This window comes from Seriola aureovittata, chromosome 2, assembly GCF_021018895.1.
Source record: "Seriola aureovittata isolate HTS-2021-v1 ecotype China chromosome 2, ASM2101889v1, whole genome shotgun sequence".
Taxonomy (NCBI): Eukaryota; Metazoa; Chordata; class Actinopteri; order Carangiformes; family Carangidae; genus Seriola; species Seriola aureovittata.
The window spans coordinates 3,148,840-3,169,698 of record NC_079365.1 but is presented as its reverse complement, the minus strand read 5'-3'; the positions used below and the strand labels follow the sequence as shown (position 1 = coordinate 3,169,698).

The 20,859-nt window shown below is 40.1% G+C and overlaps 1 protein-coding gene across 2 annotated transcripts; it reads right to left on the bottom strand.

Moving 5' to 3' along the window:
• Positions 1–2,687: 2,687 nt before the first annotated feature.
• ptpdc1a (protein tyrosine phosphatase domain containing 1a) lies at positions 2,688–20,859 on the bottom strand. Of its 2 annotated transcripts, XM_056363196.1 has the most exons (10): positions 20,662–20,859; positions 15,375–15,472; positions 13,061–13,232; positions 12,637–12,717; positions 12,277–12,395; positions 8,062–8,199; positions 6,861–7,972; positions 5,686–5,871; positions 3,974–4,084; positions 2,688–3,887 (listed from the first exon to the last, which is right to left on the bottom strand). In XM_056363196.1, exons 2-10 carry the CDS (start codon positions 15,460–15,462, stop codon positions 3,774–3,776), a joined length of 2,121 nt encoding a protein of 706 aa, XP_056219171.1. In that variant the 5' UTR covers positions 15,463–15,472; positions 20,662–20,859; the 3' UTR covers positions 2,688–3,773. The 2 variants fall into 2 exon arrangements, with proteins under 2 accessions (XP_056219171.1, XP_056219161.1); XM_056363186.1 differs by lacking the exons at positions 15,375–15,472; positions 20,662–20,859 and adding an exon at positions 13,365–13,680.

Genomic DNA, 20,859 nt, shown 5'->3' with positions numbered 1-20,859 from the left:
TTAGATTCTGTGACTTTAGTTTTAGATTAAATAAAACACTACATGTCATAGCCCCCCAAGCTATCCTTCTCAGACCATGTTGCACCCATCTCAGAAAAATCAGGCCTTAACTGACTCAGTACTCCACCCAGCTCTTGGTCCAGACCACGGTTATCTCTCACCTCGACTACTGCAGTGCCCCTCTGACAGGCCTCCCTTCTCGCTCAATGAAACCCTTACAGATGGTCCAGAATGCAGCAGCCCATCTGGTCTTTGATCAGCCTGAAAGATCACATGTCACTCTGCTAATCATCGCCCACACTGACTACCAATGAATAAAATTCAAGTCACATTCTCAGAATGTTAGAGCCAGTACACAGTCAGCCATGGATTCCTCTTTTCATATCAGGGCAAGTCTGTGAGGTGAGTGTGCGTCAGCAGGTGGGTAATACGCACCTGTGGACATCGGTCATCACATTAATGCTTCATGGGGACTTAGCCCTTTGGTTCTGTTAGCAGTATTTCAGATGGAATACTGTATATCACTGAAGCATCTGGCCATTTCAAACTTGTGAACTTCCTGTGGGAGACAGAATCTGAGAATTTATTTCTTCCACCAGACAGTTTTTCCACTGTCGTGTCATCTTGTTTTTCTTGTGGGGAACATCTCAAATTACTTTGAGAACATGTCTACAGTAATCACGATTTAGAGACATGTGCGAGGTGTGTTTGCATGTTTACAAATGGACCTGATGGTGGCGGTAGATGGTCACGTTTCACTTCTTCCTTGCCCTTCAATATGTATTTTCCACCATTTTTTCACCAGGCTTGGCTTGTTTAGCAACAAACTCCATGCATTTTTTTCCATACTACAACTCAAAACTCAAAACCAACCAAACCAATCCCATCTCCCAACTATATCACCGGACCATAACAAACCAAACAGCTTCCAACTATCCAGTACTGCACACTTCTTCCACCAACGGATGCTCCCAACACCTTATTTCTTTATATCACATGTGTTTTTTGTTTTTCTCTCATATAACAAAAAGCTGTCAGCTGTTCTCTGCAGTAGTGTATGCCATCATGTTATGTTATGTCATGTCATGTCGTGCTATGCTACGTCTCGTTATGATTATGTCTTGTTATGCTTATGCACTTTCTTTGTCTTTATCTTGCTTCCCCAAAAAAGTTAGTCCTACGGTGACTGTCTCGACCGTGGACTATGAATGTGCAGTAAGCCACAGCTTCATCATGAGGTCCAGTATATATCTCACACAATTTACTCTGCAGTGGCTGTCAGTCATCTGCTCTCTGCTGTCCAGCTGTTGGACATAACACTTACTGCTCCACTGAGATAGGCACTGATTAGACACAGGAGACATCCCAGGTCTCCACGGCAGGCTGTGGAAGCTGTTTCTACACTTATTGGTGATTTCCTCCTTCCATTTGTCTTAGACAGTTTCTTGCATCACCATAATCTCTGCCTCCCAAGCCTTGAGAGTTTCTTATCTTCCCTCTCCTGCAGCCTTGTCTGACTCTGTCCTATCTCTCTGGAAAACTGCCCAATCCATACAAAATGGTTTTCCCAAATTGTTCTTTTCACCTTGTACCTCTGCTTCTATTTGTTCTATCGTTGCTCTTGCTACTGCCAATTTAGGCACACTAAGTGTACCAGTTACTGTGTGCAGTTTGGTATATGCTGAGCAATTGAAGGCCCCAATTTGTCTGCTATTACTCTGACTGGTCCCATAAGAGGAGATTCAGAAGTGGAGTGTGAGGTTTACTCACATATTTCCCCGTGGAAAAGGGAAAGAGGATTCCTTATAAGGAGAAAGAGGGTAAAAAAGAACTTGATGCTTTTCCTAATTGTTGTAAAAATTATAATAATAAACTTTATTTGTATAGCACCTTTCATACAATGCTACATTTCATATGTAGAAATGTAGAAATGACATAGAAAGCATAAAATCAGTAAGACATCAACTTATAACAGCATTTAAAAGAAGTGCTGAGCGTAGTGAAGAGATAAGTTTAAAGTTTTCTTTTAAAAACAGTGATCTGCTTCTCTAATATCTGTATCTATAGATATCTATACCTGATATCTACAGGTTGTGTGTTCCACAGCTTTGGCCCGTGACGAAGGCTCCCTCCCTGATTTTCCTACAGGTACGTCAATAGTAATTTGTAGCTGTCACTAAATGTAATGCCCCTCTGAAGTAAGAGAAAATGCCAAGTAAAATGAGCTGTCTAGCTCTTGAGGTGAAGCTGCTTAAGCGTAATATAGCGGTTTGTAAGGATTAGTATTTATGTGATCAGCTTTGCAAACTTAATTTTTTCTTGTCATGGCTGTCAACAGCCAAATATTCAATATTATTCCTACATATGAAACATGATATTTTGAGAGGTCTCAGGTGGGACTCCGACTCCCTTTCATTGGTGGTTTCAACCCGTGCAACCTGTCACAAATTAGACAGTGGAGACATCCTTCCCAACAAGTCACACTCTGAAATCTCTATCTAACAATTCTTACAATCTTTCTTTCTTTCTGGATATGGCTAGACATCACTTACTCATCAAAGTCTGCTAAGCAAAGATAAGATATTGAGAAACAAGATGTTACATGTAAAGCCCCCCCCCCCAACCCCCAATAGTACACTTTTCTTTATGTTTCATGCTGAAAATCATTAAAAAAAAGACTCAGTGCGTACAGCTTGCAGTCACTTGTCTTTAATTGTGTAAGAAGTAGCCCACTGTAACAATGAAAAAATAGTGCTTGCTGAAAATCCTCACGTCCTTCATATTATCATCATTAGTGTTCCACATTCAGCCTGCATGTGTCAGCAGATCTACATTACACTGTGTCCATGTATGTATGAGACGTGAGGTGAGAGGCAGCCCCTGACTTGTCTCAACAGCCCCACACACACACACACACACACACACACACACACACACACACACACACACACACACACACACACACACACACAAAGCAGCCTAGTCCAGACAGATATCATTTCAGTTGAGGCAGCATTTAGCTAAAGAGTAGCGTAGAGGCAGATTGATGTTTTACAAATGCATGTAAAGAACAGTACAGTGAGTTTTTGGTGCACACAGTATTAAGGACATAAAAATTGATTGGGAAAACAAATGCAGTGTGGTCTGTTGAGTTTGCATTGCCATAACAATAGCCACAGTTTGCATTTGGGTCTAAGAGAACAGCTTACATTCTACAGGAACAAAGCAACCTTACGACTTGTCGTCAGGTTATGGTTGTTAAACTCATTTCTGCATTTCAAATAAAAAGATCGGAATAAATAAGACACATTGTAGCATCTGCACAGTGTAAAACATCTTTTGGTTTAAATAAGACCCCCCCCAACCCCAACAGCTTTGACAGCTGAGTAACACATTTAAATAACATAACATTAACATCATGAGAATGTATCTCAGTCATTTCCTACCCACTAACAGGTACATAATAAAAGCAACATCAAGTCCCTCACAAATATTACAGTAGAACAGATGACGAACAAATGCTTTCAAACTGAGCACAGTGGCACATTAACACAGAGAATGGCAGTGCTTAGAGTCTATTAAGCGCTTCAAACAACAACAACAAAATCCTAAACTTCTTATGACAAATCTTCAATCTTGAGAGACAAAAGATTGGCAGATCTCAGCAGAATCTGATGCAAGGAACTGGCTTAAAACACAGTAATGCCCAAAAGTAAGAGTGGAACCCTGTGTGTAATTCTTCCTCTTGTCACACTTATCATGTTGAGGCTGGATCAGGACTCTTCATTCACGTCCACAGCTTTGTCACGCAGCTCATGAAGAATGGGAGTCAGGATTGCTTTTAGTGTCATGTATAAGGACTCATTCTTCTCTGAAGCAGGATCAATCTGGAGATAAAAAAAAAAAAAACAAATTCATGCAAACTAAATACGCATCTTAATATATTCAGTGTACAGTTTATGTTAATACTCACCTTAGTAAACACTTTTATTGTTTGGTTGAGAAAACTAGTCTTCACTTCTTCAGGCATTGGCAGGAGATGAGCAGCACAGTCGAGGATACAGAGCAAAGTGAGCCGGTGACCCTGTCAGTGGAAAGGTCACAGATCACATGACAACACTGTAGTAGTATTGGAATAAAAGGTCAATGACAAGATAAAAGATGGAACCAGCTTCAAACAGCAGACTAGAGACTGGCTGGATGATGTTCAGAGTAAAGTTGTTGTTTTTTTTTTTTTAATGGATGTATTAATGACAGCAGATTTGCCAGGAGGTGTTTGGGGTGGATGGTGGGTGTACAAAGTGCACGACTGAGTCCCATCTGTGGTTAGATTTAGGCATCAAAGGCGTTTTAAGGTCAGGGAGAGATCATCATTTTGGTTAAAAGATTAAATAAAACCACAACTAGACTAGAACCTAGGATCTGTCTGGACCGCCTATGGTCTAATCCTGATTTTATAACTGTGACGTCATCTGACAAAATCACTAAACACATAAACTAAAGACAAGGACTGAGCTGTGATTTCAGCTGTGTTTACTGTAACATGATCAGAAAGTTAGAAGAGGACAGAATATCTTTCTTTTTAAGATATTTTTTCAAGCTTTTGCCTTTATTTCAGAGAGAGAGAGAGAGAGACAGAGAGACAGAGAGAGAGAGAGCGAGAGAGAGAGAGAGAGAGAGAGGAGACGACATGCAGCAAAGAGCCACAGATTGACTAAGTCAGAATGACACATGCTCCACCAGGTGAACCACTGGGGCCAGAGACAGACGATCTTTCTTATTCAGTCCCTCACACAGAGCACAGCCTCCATCTGGATCCACAATAGTTTATTCTTTATTTACTTCAGCTCCAGAACATAACAGACTTTTATTAGAGGCAGGTCTTTATGTCTAACTCCCTCTGTTTGATATGTAGAGTTGGTCATAGTCGTTAGTAGGAAGCCTCGTTACTGATGACTTCTCTCTCTCCCTCCCTCTCTCCTGCTCTCTCTGCTCAGTGTGTCTTATGTTGTATTCTTCCTCTGCCTCCTTTAGTAATAATAATACATGTAATGAAAGTAGTTTATTTGTTGTAATGGAGGAGAGGCTCAGTGTATTGGAAGTGCTCCTCCTCTTCCCTGCAGTTCCTGAGTAGCTGGGAAACCAGAGCGGCTCAGTAGACTGAGGCTCAACACTCCACTGACCAGTGGTGGAAATATCATCAGTCAGTCAGTCAGTCAGTCAGTCAGTCAGTCAGTCAGTCAGTCAGTCAGTCAGTCAGTCAGTCAGTGACATTTGGGATTATAGGGCCCTGCTGTTGCAGTCCAGACAAAAATGGCAGACTGGGTTAATTACTGAAACTGCTCATCTTTTGAATGTAATGTTGTAAAGTGTCTCGTCAGTAGTTTTGAAATAAAGACAAGAAATAATTTGTTCAAACACATGATTACAAAGTATTCAACAACTTTTTCAGTATGTTAGTTTGATAGTTGTGTTCTGAACTGGCAGTCTCATTGATTCTCATTTCCTGTTGTGTGCTGTCAGTGTGGACTGCCTTTAAGGAATTAACAATGAAAACAGGACATAGTATTTTGCAAATTACCAGGATTATAATTTGTTCCATAATCAAGTGTTACAGTGTAAGTGGACACCGAGTTACACAGTGTGTCAGTGTGTCAGTGTTGCCAGTGTCTGAGAGTTACGTACCTTTTCGAGTGAATCGAGGGTGTTCTCTGGATTTACATTCTTCCCACTCAGAGCTTTTATGTCCTCACTGCTGATGACTGGGTCCTTGAGCTGCTCCAGCCACGACCACATCAGACCGGAGAGGACCAGAGGATCTCTCTCCATACACAGCCTCTCCCACGCCCCCTCTCTGGAGTTCAGCTCTGTCTGTAGATCACAGCACAGAGCATTCTTACAATGAACTGACTGACATGAGGTGACAATAGGCAAGAAAAATACGGCTTTAAATCAGAGCTTACATGGACTCAAAGGAAACTAGATCTGACGTGTCCACTCTGTGTCAGCAGCACTTGGCGCCTCAGCTAAACAATTACTTGGAAGAGGGTTTCTGTACTGTTCACTTGATTAAATTTAAGCCTTTTAATAATAAATAAAATACAATATGAGAGAATTTTCAAAGAATGATGAAAAACCAGTCTACAGTTCTTTAATAAGTATATAAATATTGATGTTTATATCACATTTTTAACAGGACATTTTGTAGTTAAAGTTCGAAGTATATAATTAATCAATAAATGCGACCAGAATGCTGATAATTAGCAGATGATTGATGATTTACATTTAGGTTTTGCTAAAACTGACACTTGACGATTCGTTATAGCTACTGCAGCTACTGACCTCTTGCTACAGGTCTGATGGTGCCGACTGCTCAGCTGACATTACTTTAAGTTTATACAATATGTGTAAAATGCCTCCCATCAGCTTGCAGCCATGTACAGAGAGACTATAACTAATGTTAATGTCTATGGCAGGCATGAAATAATATTCAAGATGTTTGTAAATGAAATTTAAGACTTACCCTCTAATACTGTCAAATGCCTTTTTCGGTGGAAGTGAATTTAGTGCTTTGTGAGAATTTAAGACATGCACATATCCTCTGTAATGAAATCTGCATGAGATATCCCATGAACTCGGATCTAGTGGAAAACCAAGTGACATGAAACATTGGCACTGCCAGTCTTCTCTACACCTCAATACTGCAGCTCTTAATATGGGAACATTAAAGTGGTGACGTCTTCAGACTGCAGATAGGCATTACTCCCCAGTGGTTTCCAGTTAAGCAGTAGTTTAGAGGTTTTGTATTGTTCCGTGTTAATACGTGGTATTATTTGCTTGTGTGTTATGGAGGACCCTACCTGCCACACTGACACCTTGTAGGTGAGGTCTTTGTCCGTCAGATCCATGGCCAGAACTTTGGCCACCAGCAGGCGTCTGTTCTCTGGAGAGAGCTCAGACTGGAGGCCGATGAAAGGAACCTCTGTGACGTTCTCTCTCTCTGCTCCACCTGCTGACACATCCTCATCTGACTGCTCCTCACTGGTTACCCATCTGCTCTTGGGCGATAAGGCTGGCAGTGTGGCATTACAATGGGATTTTCTTTCCAGCTCTGAAAGATCTAAAGACAAACTCTGATGTACCTTACGTAGCTGCTTTTTTAAAAAAGGAGACCCGGTGTCTTGCTCTGCCTCTGTATTTGCGTCCTGAATGATGCTGATGTCCTGAGGAGAGAGTTCACAACATCTGGAGGGATTAGAGCCTGGGAGGCTGCTGTGAGACAGGGAACGTTTGATCAGGCAGCTGATTTGTTTCTTGCTATTCAGTTTTTCTAAATGGTGCTGCTGTGGTTTGAGTTTGTGAAGGACAGAATCACTGAGGCTCCTGTTGTTATACAGATTAGATCTTAGAGGGCTCTCGACATTCTGCTGCCTCCACAGAGGGTCGAGGTCATTATCACTGGCGAGAGGCTGATCATGTGAGGGTCTGGACTGCAGAGCTGGTAGGCTGAGAGGATTAGATAAACAAAGTGGGACAGGAATCCCCTTCCCTCTCATCTCCTTCCCCAGCTGCTGAAGGGCCTGCTGAGACACAGTCTTTTCCACCTCTGCTGTGAGGTCGGGGATCTCCAGCCACTCCTCCTCGATCACCACTTGTCTGTTGGCTGCGATGTCGATGAGGAGCCTGCACACCAGCTGGACAATTTTTGGCACATTCTTCATCTGCCGAGCCTCGTAGCCGTGCAGCAGGTGGCGCTGCCTGGTGAGGTACTGGGACAAGGTGACGGCGCACGCTTTGGGTTCTGCACAGGAGAAGACGCTTCGTAGAGGAACCAGGAACTGGGCAAACTCCCTGACACACAGCAGTTGGCCTCTGGTCTGGATGGAGTTGGGTCTCTTGGCTCGCACAAACAGGATGGCTTGGTCAGCACTCATGCGGGATGTGAAGACCAAGTAGCAGGCCAACAACACACCTACACGAAAAAAAATAAATGACATAAAACTGATATTTTACAAGCACGGGTGAGGATTGAAGTGCTTCCAAATTGCTGGTGCTACAAACCTGTTCTTCCAAGACCAGCATGGCAGTGGACGGCCATTTTCCCCTCTTGGACAGCAAATGACATGACTTTCACCATGTCAAGGATTGTAGTAAGAGATGCCACGCCATAGTCCTTCCAGCCAAAGTTGTAGTAATAGACTGAAACACAAAAAGCCAGAGGATTGAATTTAATTTTCTTCCTGATGCAATTTCAGATATGGAGGACATAGCTGGCTTCCAATACATGTTAAAGTACAGGCTTTTTGTCATTCAGCTACAAAGTATGAGTCTTTTAATTTAAAGAGTACTGTTGATTTAGCCTTGCACTCACATAACATCTGACTCATGATGGATAAAAAAAAGAGGATCAAAATCGATGCAGCAGAAACAGGTCGTCTTTTTGTTTCTTCTTTGTCAAAACCCGGCGTCTGCATTACCTACAAGGCCACCCACCGCTTACTCTGGTAACATCACTTCTCTATGATTCCACACCCACAGAATTTTTTCTTAAGTATCAGTTGAGGGCGTGTATCAGACTTCAGACAGCTCTGTCTGAAGACACTAAAGACTTTTGGCTTTACACACCATTTTCCATACTATATCCAGTCGCCTGGTATGACGGAGTATTAGGGCCAGATTGAGGAAAAAAAAAATCTTAAATTTTGAGAATAAAGTCATAATATTATGAGAAGAATAAGTGGTAATTTTAGGTTTTGTGTTGTTTTAGAGGGGAATATCAGAAGCTTTGAAGAACATGGAGCATCCTGTGAAGTTCTACTATACCAGAGGTCTCACATATAAGGAGATACTTCATCTTTTGGGTCATCAACATGATCATCATCAGCAGCATCAGGGCACTGAAAAGACTGTGCAGAAACTGAGTCTATTCCATTGTCAGACAGACAAACAGCAGTGTTAGAAGCAGCTGACTGTCCTCTCACCTGTTTGATTGGTTGCTGGTAATATTCCTAAAAATTATGTTTTTTTCTCTTGCTGCTCATCTGATATTCCCCTCTAAAACAACACACAACCTAAAATGACCACTTTATTCTCATAATATTATGACTTTTTTCTTGTAAAATTATCACTTTATTCTTGTAATATTATGATTTATTATGATGTATATTCCCAAAATTTAAGATTTCTTTGTTTTCCTCAATGTGGCCCTGATACTCTGTCTAGCTCGGAAACAGACTGTGATGTATGAAAGCAGTGGTAGATCTGATATGGGAACAACTTAAAATAAGTTCTTCTGCAGTGTTTCCTGCTTCATTAACTTGATTTTATCTTCTTTTGCATAAGAGATGGTGACTGAGATAATAACTGTATTAAAGTGATTGATGAAGGCAGCCCATTTATTCATCTAATCTCTCTACACATATTTTACCTTGTGCTGCTGCAGCCTTTAAGTTTAACTGACAGCATTCAATTCAGACTTGTGTCACGTGTAGTGTGATACAGAAATGTTACTTTCACGTCACGTCACGTCACATCACGTCACAGTTCGGAGCTTTTTGACCAAACAGGCTTGGAACCTGGGAAGTTGGTGTGAACCATGATGATTTTTTAAAATGTTTTATAAAAAGTCTGTGGTTTCACACTTCTGAACTGCGCTGTATGTGATAAATTAAAAGCTTATTTGCTGACCCTACATAGAGTTTCCTTTACACTTGTATAGGCTCCATGTTTGCAACTGAAAACATTTTACACACCATTGGACATGCATGTAACAGTCCTCTACGTCTTCTTATCATTAATTTTGGTTCAAACTTGTTTTTTGGATGTAAACAAAAATCTGTAATAACTGAAGAAAAGCTTGCAGGTAATGAATGTAATCCACTATCTTGCTACTACTGTTTACTTCTGTTGTACTTTGTGCAACACCCTCAATTCATGACGCATCCTCAATTACAGTGGCTCTGCTCAAAACTGGTGGAAACACGGGCTGGTTGGCCTGATAGCATCACGAACACTGAGCGGAACTGGTTCAGAGCTCATTTGGTGGAAAGGTAATGGGATGGGCCTCGAGGGAGTTGTTCATAAAACTGGAGTGTGAAGAAACATGTGCTTATAGCTAAGTAACAAGCCAGAGTTCATATTGGAGGCTTTTTACTGAGTGTGAAATTATAGACAGCACTATTCAAAATGCTTTCATGTTTTGATGAGGTGACTTAGGTAAAGATCTCAAGAGAGCTTGTTAAGACATAACATGTGGAATCCCTCGGCACTTGGTTACTAAGGAGCACATCACATTCTGGATGGATGGATGGTACTGAGGAAAATGTTATATCTACGTAAGTCTCTTATCTTATATCTATGACGGCTGCTCATTCTCCTGTAGAATGCTAAGATACAGATTAAATGTGCTCCATAGAGAGTCGTTCTCTACCACTGTTTTTTTTGTCATGCAGGCCTCTTACAAATGTGAGAGCTCCACTCTTCCTAATAGAGACCAGGGTTGCACCATTTTTACATGTCAAATCTTAACTACATTATTAGAGGCTTCTTCTACTGAGGACGTCTCAGGCAGTAAAGCAATTACTACTATGTGAATCTGTTGCTAGAAAACATCTCCAGGAGCATCCAATTAGAAAGCAATGAAATCACAGAATGCACTGCAGCATAAGAAGCTGCCTTTGAGACAATACTTTAAAAAAAAAAAAAAAAAGTTTTATTACAACAAGACATATTAAATCATCATATAAAGGGGTATATTGTCATACAAGTTTAGAGAGAGGAGATGACTCTAATCAAAGTATGCCACTAATGAAGGACATTATTAGACTTGTTAATATTTTACTGCCATGAAGCTAGCTTGTTAGTTGAGATATATTATTCGTGTTACTGTCTGTAATTTAACAATACTTAACAGAAATGATTGGAGAGTTTGAAGCATTATTTTGAGCTTTTTTAATCAGATCAAGAAAAAAATGATAGTGATAATGTTAATAATGGTTTTTAAAATGTTAAAAAGCACGTGAAGCGCCTACCTGATCCCTGACCAGCTCAATCACTGAATGATCTGTATGAGTGAGGGTGTGTGTGTGTGTGTGTGTGTGTGTTAGTTAATGGATAACTATTAGCTAGTCAGGTGTTGGCTATTGCTAACTGTTAATTGCTGATGCTAAAGTGCAGAAGTTATTATTCTTCAACTAACAAAGGTGTATCTATGTAGCTAAATGTAAACAAATGTGCATTAAATCTCATATAGTTTTTATCAGGAAATGAGACACTTGAAAAGACAAGTGTAAAAATAGTAAAACTCAGATCTTCATAGTGTTAATACCAGTCAATTAAGCAACACTACATCTGACAGTTGGTAGGTGTAAATATTAGAAAACAACTAAACTCATGATGCACACTTCTTGGTCTAAGAAAGACAAACTAAAACATCACTAAATCGTTCATCATCTGAATGAATTGTCCTGATGAACAGCAGGTGTAACCTGACTGCTCCATCCTTACTTTCCAATGGTTCAAACACATTAGCTTTCTGTATTACTACAGATACATGTTAGCATGACCATGTGATTACACACATTCAGCAATTTGTTATTTTAATTGTCGTAAAGCCCATTTGACACTGGTCAAAAATCAACTAAGACAAACATCAGGCTTTTGTCAGCAATGGAAAAGAGAACAATCAGCATTCACACCAGCTCAAATGAGTTTGCAGTAGACGTAGGTATTTATCCGCTCCAACTCTGATCGGTGATGTAAACACAATGTGATGTAAACACAATATCCGAGTGAACTTGCTAATTTTCGCCCCTTCTCCTGCTATGATGACTTTCAAAGCGCAAACACTATAAACACACTTGTCATCTGTCCAGCACAATGCTGTTAAACTAGAAAAATCACAGCTACACTGTGCTCAAGGATGACGGAGTGAGCTGCAGCCCCGAAATAAGTTTTAAAACATCACTGATTGAAGCGTCTCACATGGAGGCTCTGACACTTTTACAGGAGAACCACCCAGGGATGAGACCAGTTCACAGGGTGGCTAGCAGCTCATCTGTGTGTGTGCTCCTTGCAGTTGTGTGTTCACAGTCTGAATAGAAAGGCAAACTCGTGGAAAAGGAGTCAGTTGGCTTTTATTAGCAGATTTACCTGCTTTTACCTGTTAACTCTGATGGAAAAAGGGTATAAGTCACACTTGTTATGCATATTGGTTTGTGACCTGTTTACTGTGTGAGAGACCACAGTGTGTTAGTGAGGATGGATTCAGGGACTCACTGCCTGCCTCCATGAACGTTTCAGGTCGATAAGTGAAACCACTCTCCTGCTCCAGTGCATTACCACAGCTGGCGTGTTCTCCGGGCCGCTGCAGGTTAATGACCGTCTTCAAACCACACCTGAGCACAGCGACATGTTTGAGTCATTGTCCAGAGCATTTCACACAACAGAGCACCACCAGTCAATGCAACACATATATTCACAGTAATATATACACACTGGTATCTGACAGCAGTGAAGGTGAACACAAGACAGTTGGATCAAACCATTGAACAACCTTCATTTCACTGTTACTCTAAATGTTAAGAAAGACCTGCATGAAAATAAATCCAAGTGTGTGAAAAAGGGAGACTACTTTACCTTTGAAACTGTTCAATTATATTATATCTCTCTATGATTTCAGTGGAAGGCCTCGCCATAGCTAGCAAGCTGTCTGTAATCCTGTAAGTGGAGAATATGACAAGTTAGGGGTATAAACAGCAAAAACACAATGTTTTTACTTCATAACAAAGCAAAAGCTCCATTTCCAAGACCTGAAGAAACCAAAAGAGAAATCCAAAGATGCTGGAAACATGCTGATGCAGTGAAACTAAATATCTGACTTGTTCAGTGATTCCATTTTGTCATGATCACAGTGCAGAGTAAAAACCAGGACAAATGTATTGACTTTTCATGTAACTATTGATGTGGACTTCAGTGACCCGTACTAAGCGAGAACAGCGCTGACAAAAAAAGGAACATGAACACAGATGGCTGTGTGAAAGGCGGTGATAAGACAACATACCAGGATGAGTAGAGTCCTTTGATAGCTTGCTCCTCATTACTCCAACGAGAGGGATTTTCATATTTACAGGCTTTCCCTCCACAGGCCATGGAGCATTGCATGTGACCGGGGATGACGTGCCTCAGGGTCTCCCCCATCTTGGTGTACTTTGCTGTGGGGACCCTCGCATTGGCTGGAGAGAAAAAAAAATAAGAAACTTAAGAACAATTTCACAATACTCATCAGTGCATCAGTTTGATCTTTCCTTGCAGCTAAAGTTATTATCAAACCATTCAATGCTCAAACAGTAGTTCAGTGTGGTTACATCTCCTGGTCTTGCTTTCGGTCAGAGGCTGAGACAGGTTGACGCTGACGGCCACCATGACTCTGTGGGAGGAGGAGGAGAGGATCTCCAGGGCAGAACTGCGTCTGCGCTGCAGGACTTTCAGCAGGACGTCCGAGGCAGAGTGCCTGCGGTCATGCCTCCTCACGCTCGCCGTCATCTCTCCAGCTAAAGAGCGCCGTCCTCTGTGCTGCTGCATTTCACAGTGCGGGCTGTGCCGCAACCTGCACTGTGAGCAGCTCAGCACTAACAAAGGCTCCTGACTCAACAGCTCTGCGCCCATGGTGAATCATCGCACAACAATCACCCATTGGCAAAGAGAGGCAAATACAACCCATCAGTTTATCAGCAGCATTTGAAGTGTCACCATGACAACCATCTCCAAAGTCGTCAGTGGGAGGTAGATGGGGGCGAATGCTGCACACACACAGACACGCATTCACACAGATCTAAAGCAGGCGGCTTGTAACTGAAAGAGGAAAAATGCCGTGCTTGTTGCTTAAAAGGCCATACATCTGTCGGTACAGCCCTGAACACACAGCATCAACCAGTGTTAACAATCAAACTCCTTTTCCCGCTTTTGATTGGATCAGCAACAGCCAAGTGGTTTATATAGAATAAAATCCATAGGGATGTAACATTTAACTGAATAACACTATGAATTTTGAAAGCCTTTGACAGCTTTTTTGAAAGTGCTAGGGATACAAGTTGAACCTTTCATTGTCTTAATATATTCATCTTTTAGTCTAAAAAATGCCCACTGAAGATGTTCAAAGCCCAAAGTCAAACTGACTATTTTGTACATTTGAATATTTTGTCTGATGAGGTTCAGTTAACAATAAAATTCAACTAAGAGAAACAAGAAGATCCACATTCAAAGCTGGAACCAGCTGGATCTACTTGTTTTATGGACTTATGGACTATATTTTCAAATATCACTACCGCTACTAACGACTCCCATTAAGACAAGACTATGTGACTGTGACACAGACATTGTGCTTGAAGTCCACTCAACAATTCATCAGTCAGTCCAACTGAAGCCAAAAGGTGACATGATACTGCTGGCTCATGGAGGCTCAGTGTGAGGGAGCAGCAGGCACACTGACAAACAGCAAAGATGAGAGAGGGCTGCAGCTATAGAGAGCATTAGAGGACTGGCTGCATTCATCACCTCTCCTCTGTTTTACCTGTTTGCATGCTTCCCATGAACTGACTTATTATCTAGTCTTATAATCAGTAGCAGATTTTCTTCCAAAATTATTATTATATTATATTTAAGAAAGCCAGTATAAGGATAATTCAAAGATACAGACAAGACATTTGAACTGAGGGAGTAGTTCATAAGGCCAAACCATCACATAGCCTACAATTAGAGGAAGTTATGATCAGGTTTTGCTTTTAGTCAAATATGTCAATTAAAACCATAAAATATGAAAACAGATTTGTTTGTGGTTATTCTCCAATAAGAATCAGTTTTAAACAAGGCCAACTCAGGAAACTGGCTACAGAAAAGACCCACTATCAGAGGTCCACACCAAACCTCCTGTAATCTTTTCCTGAAGCTGCCTTAGCATGTAAATATGTTTCATATACATATATATATATATATATATATATATATATATATATATATACCACAGGACACTTTCCATTTACTGAAGTATATTATATCCATCTGGAGAACCTTACACTTCACACTTCAATTCAGAGTAACCAAAACCTCCAGCCACATCAATAACATTAATATAACATTCATTCATTTTCATGACAAAAAAAAAATCCTAACCCTGCTAACAGCTGAGATAAAAGTACAATGTGTTTCACCTGAAAGTTTTGTCCCACACTAAAGAACATATTTAATTTAAAGAAAATGAATTTAATTTCCAACTCCAACATTACATAAAATGGCAATTTAACTTCACAGTCAACAGTCATTACCATAAAAACCACCAGCGTTCTTTGTGTTGTTTGTGTGTTGCAGAGCTCTCCTACCTGTCTCCATCTCTGTGCTGATCTCTCCACTGTGGGCTCCAGTCATGGAGTAAGGAAGGTCACTGAGTACGCTGACACCAGCTGCCATTGCAAGGTGGCTGAAAGGTGTGAATAAACATGGTGTCAAAGGTAAAATGGAAAAAAAAAAAAACAGCTTACAAGCACAAGCTTTGGTTGTGCTGATAATGCAAACAGTCACAAGGTGCACACCCAAATGAGATATGGGGAGTGTAAGCGGCGTTGCCTGGTAGGATAACCCAGGGGAGAGAGGGAAATGTGCAAACTGAGCCACCAAGTCAGCAGCTCATGTGTCAGTCTGACCACTGCACCTCTGGGAGGAGGTGGGCGTGGCCTGGGGACAACAGTGGGAGCTAGGAGCACATCCGAGATCCAAGGTGCTGAGTTACAAACCACACTGACTTCAGCGGCACCTAAACAGGGCACATGGAGAAGTCTCAAGATAAGCACACACCGAAGTACACTCATCTCCCTCAAGTTGAACTCCATCTCAGCCAGTAAGAATATTTTAAGTTGCGTTTGAGATTCAGCAAATTCTTCCTACTTTACAAGGCTGATGCCACACTTATCAATTATTCAAGTGAATACATCCACAAGCTATTATGGAGCTTCAGAGCAACTTGCACATCTGATTTATGTAGCCTGATATCAGAGTTGTGTCACATAGATCTCCCAGGGTGTGAACTGAACTTGGGGGACCAAATGTTTCTCATGTTACACCCAGAGCTCTAATGGCCCTCACCACTTGTGCTAACTGGTGTGAAACTGTGCACCTTTACAGCACACTGCCTCACTGTGGTCCATGATCAACTGAGCAGGGTTAGTGTACTTCACATCCTAACTTTTTGATGGGCAAAAAGATTCCTTGACCTTTGTGTTTTTTTCCTCCTCGTTAATAAAGTCAATCAGGATGTCTTTATCAAAGAGCAAAAAGTCTATATGAGGTACAATTAGACTTTTTTACTATGAAGCTGCTTCTCATCCTGATAGCATACAAGCCTCCATCATATTCCACGCTGTGCTTTGAATTAGAATCCATTTCTGAATCTGAGTATCTGTAATCAGCTTTTGGAGACTGATGTGGCAGAAATACTTGAAAATGAGATCTGATCTGATGTATGTGAAGCATTAAAGGAAAGTTTACTTACTTATGTTTACATAGTATTTTATTATTTTTAAACAATAAATGACTGAATCAATGTGACAAAATATTATGTGCAGAAACTCTGATGTAAATTTCATTTTAAATTGGCCTTTTACACAGTAGTCATTTTGACTTGTCATAGCATGAAAAGCACAGGTATTACTACTAACACTGACAATGGCTCTGTCCCAGTAAGCCATGGTGAAACTGAGCCACCTCTAACAAAATATGTTTCACCTAAAAAACGCCTCTAGCCGCACCCAGATAAGAAAGCAGCTTAATGGAAATCAGCCAACAGTAATTTATTATTTATACTTGCGTTTCTGTAAAATGCTATTGTTTTGTTGAACTCAATATATTTTTGAGAAAGTACCTAATTCCTCACAGCAATGATTCTAGGTAATTTTTTGAACCTGAAATTCTCATTATTGTTTGCTATATTTATATACTATGGATGTACTAAGAAAATTAACAAAGCACTGATTGATCTTTACTTTGAAATCAAAGTCATTTATTTTTACTTTACTTTTTTACTTTTTGTTCAGTGTGTAGGGCTTTCGAAAGCATCTTTTACAACTTCAGGGACAGGTCACATTTAGGTCACAAAGCCATTTCTGTGAAGAGTTGGGCTCATGTAGTCTGTGAATAATTGATGGTGTAAAGTTAGAACCTGTCTTTTTCCATTCACAGCTGTTTTTTGGACTTCTTTTACACTGTAATCCACACTTACTCGTTACAAACTGATATGGCACCAAAACCTAGTATGACACTGGTTGAAGCGTTTCCAACATTACAGCCGGAAAGAAGCCTATCCAATCAGTTCAGCAGTCTGTTCTGCTGCAGCCTGACACCACTTGGCATTGTTTAAATGAAGCTCTTGATAACAAGCTGGTGAATGAGAAGGTGTTTTCTTCATGAGAAAATGTGATGTGTGTGCATCAAATATTAACTATTGTATAAAACTGAGCTAAATATTATACCACATATTAATCTCTTCACTCAACCACTAGCAAAGAATAAATTCACAACACTTCACACATTTGTAGTGGATCCATAAGCACATGCCCACTGGGAAGCCAGTTTGTTGTTGTACATGAGAAATGTGGTGTGAAGGCTGAGAGTTATCTTTCAGAGCTGCTGCTAATGAGTGTGGGACGTGAGAGTCGTTTCCACTGAGGGTGCTAATAAAGTAATATGGCTGACGAGATGGTGCTCCTGACACCATGTTTAATCCGTGATAATGTGTCTGAAGGGATCCTAATCACACAACAGGCAAACCAATGGGATAGATAGCCTTCACAATACTACAGCATGGCTATCTGTCACAGTCTCCCTCAAAACAGTACCACTGGTATTAACTCTGTGGCCAATCAGCCCATCAGCCACCAATCAGAAATCTAGTGGTCTGTTTTACTCATTATCTTACATGTCCAGCATCACATTGCAACACCACCTGCTAGCATCATGTGTCAAACATGCAGTGAGGGGAAAGGATCTGATGAGACTGGAAAATAAAGCTTTTGAGCATGCTTTATCTGCTAATCACTATTTCTCTGTTAAAAAAAATGGTGACATGTTGATGAAAAGCATCTTTTGCAACTTCAAAGACAGGTCACATTTAGATGACCATGCCACTTCTGCTAAGAGCAAGGCTCCTGTAGTCCTGTAGTCTGGAGGCTATAAAGCCTCATAATTGAGGATAATAGAAAGCAGCATTACAGCCATGCCCTCAAAAGCAGGTGTGTAGACCTGCCCAGTGGTCAAGATGAGCAAAGGGGGGTTAGGGACTAAAAAAGTGTAGGACTGTAACTAATGATTATTTTCAGTACAGATTCATCTGCCTATTACTTTTTTTCAATGAATTGTTAATTGTTTAACTCATTAAGTGATACATCTTGAAGGTGTGTTCACATTTTTTCACTATTTTTGCATGAAACATTACTGCAACAATTAGTTGATTATAATATTTGTTGTTGATTATTTTTCTGTTAATCGACTACTTGTTTGATTGACTAATCATTGCAGCTCATTCATAGCATTATTAAGAAAAATACATCATGTTAAATATGTGGCTTACGTGTTTCCTTATTAGTTTTATTTTTTATCACAGGACCAGACTATAAAGTGTCCCTTTAAATATCACTGATAAATATTCATGAATTAACCTTTTGATGTGGGGAAAATTTGGTGAACAGAAACGTAATGTTTTTACACCTTTACAGGTCAGTAACAGGTGTTCTCAATAATCAAGTAAACAGAGCAACAGCCATGTAAACTAAGAATCTTTAAGAGCAGACATCAGTCTCTCATATAGTTATAAAATGTGACCCATTACACTATGGGACTGTCAATCAATCAAAAAGTAGTGTAGACACAATGTCATTTTATCATTTAATTGTGTGAGTTTTTGAGGACACTTTAAAATTTTCACTCAGTTTTCAGACAGTAAATGTGGTTCTCTATATAATAAATATGCAATCATATCTGATACAGCCTCTGACTTGTTGTGGCAAGGAAGGCGCAGGTGTAATGCATAACAATACTCATGGTTGCATTTACATGCAATGTAAATAAAGTGTTCATGCTGCTGGTTTACTGACACAGCTCACTCACACGTGATGAAAAAACCATGGCTAATGTTAATATTGGATTTTTGGGGCCGATGCCGATATTAGGGATTAAAAAAAATCTGATATATATATAGATACACATATATATATATATATATAAACACTTGTGAAAAGGATATGTAATAAAAGCAGCAAGCATTTTACAGATTAACAATGAACTTTTTTGTCCAAAATGACATCAGTGCACTGAATGGTAAATTTCACTGGGAATTAAATAAAATAACTATGAAAATAAATAAATAACTAGAAATAAAAAACATAAGAACAAAGAAATCAATGGAAACAAAGGATCAAATATACATAAAATGCTGCCTATATTACTTGACTTGACCCGAGCATTTCCACTGCATTATTGCTTCTTAATCAAGTATCATATCAGAGAATATAAATGCCGATACGATATATCTGTGACAGACCAATATCGTATGATAAAATCGGTTGACCGATATATCAGTCGGGCTCTACTTGTATATAGGGCTGCCCAATTATCATGAATTTTTATCTATCTATCTATCTATCTATCTATCTATCTATCTATCTATCTATCTATTTATCAAAATATTATCAAAATTGTAATATGATATGTGTCACAACATTGTTGTGCATAAGATTTGTGGTGCTACAGAGACGCCCCTGCCTACAAAACATCTCCAGACATATGGGAACATGTTTGTTGGTACAAGACCCAACAAAAATCACATCATCATTTTTATATTTTTTCAGTGGAAATTAAATGCAAAAACGACCACTCCAACTGAAATTGCATATTGCAATATCTGCCAGAATAACTAAAATATGATTTTTTTTTGCATATGGTGCAGCCCTACTTACTTTATTAGGTACATTATAGGAGCAAAATCTTATATAAAGAGTTATATTCTCATTCAAGTAACAGATGATGATGAGGTAGAGCACACTGGTGCATGTACCATGAAAAAATTCCATTATTTTAACTCCCAGTATCAGTGTCTACTTCGCTGACAATGAACAGTAATATTAGAGTCACAACAGAGCATTAATACACTCTCCACACATCACATCCTGTGACCGCAGGTGAAAATGTGATGATGGCAAACTGGCAGGTACATCCCCAGTGTGTAGAGGCTGCTGATGAGCGTGCTGTCATAGGTTGCTTAGCTCTGACCATTTCCATGTGGCAGCGAATACAAATCTAAGTTTGGCCACTTCAGTCAGCTCCACAAGCAGTTGTCTGTCTTACTACCTGCACTAATGTCAGCTCGATTCTTAAAGATACTTCACGTTAACTTAGGTCACATGTTAATTACCGTACAGCTCACTGAAATTACGTCAGCTGTAGTTGAACTGTCACATTTGAAAGTAAATCTCAACTGAAAGACTAACATAATGTTAACTTATCGAGTGTTATGTAAAGCTGGGGGTTGATGCTGCAAGCTGTAGAATTAACGCTAGCTGATTATCTTACTGTGCTGTGTTAGCTGAGGCTACCATTTCGGCCACAGAAGGCCTAACTTACCGTTTTTCCTGTCGTCTGACTCCGGGGCTGTCTTTAAAATTCCCGACATAGTCGGTTCATCTCTTCAAAGCCATGGTAGTGTTAGGCGGTCGTGCAGACACGTAGCAAACCGGGGTTCTCCACTAGCCGCATCATTTGTTGAGCTTAGCAAAGCTAGCTTACTAGCTAACTTAGCAACCTAACATGTTGTCATGTCAC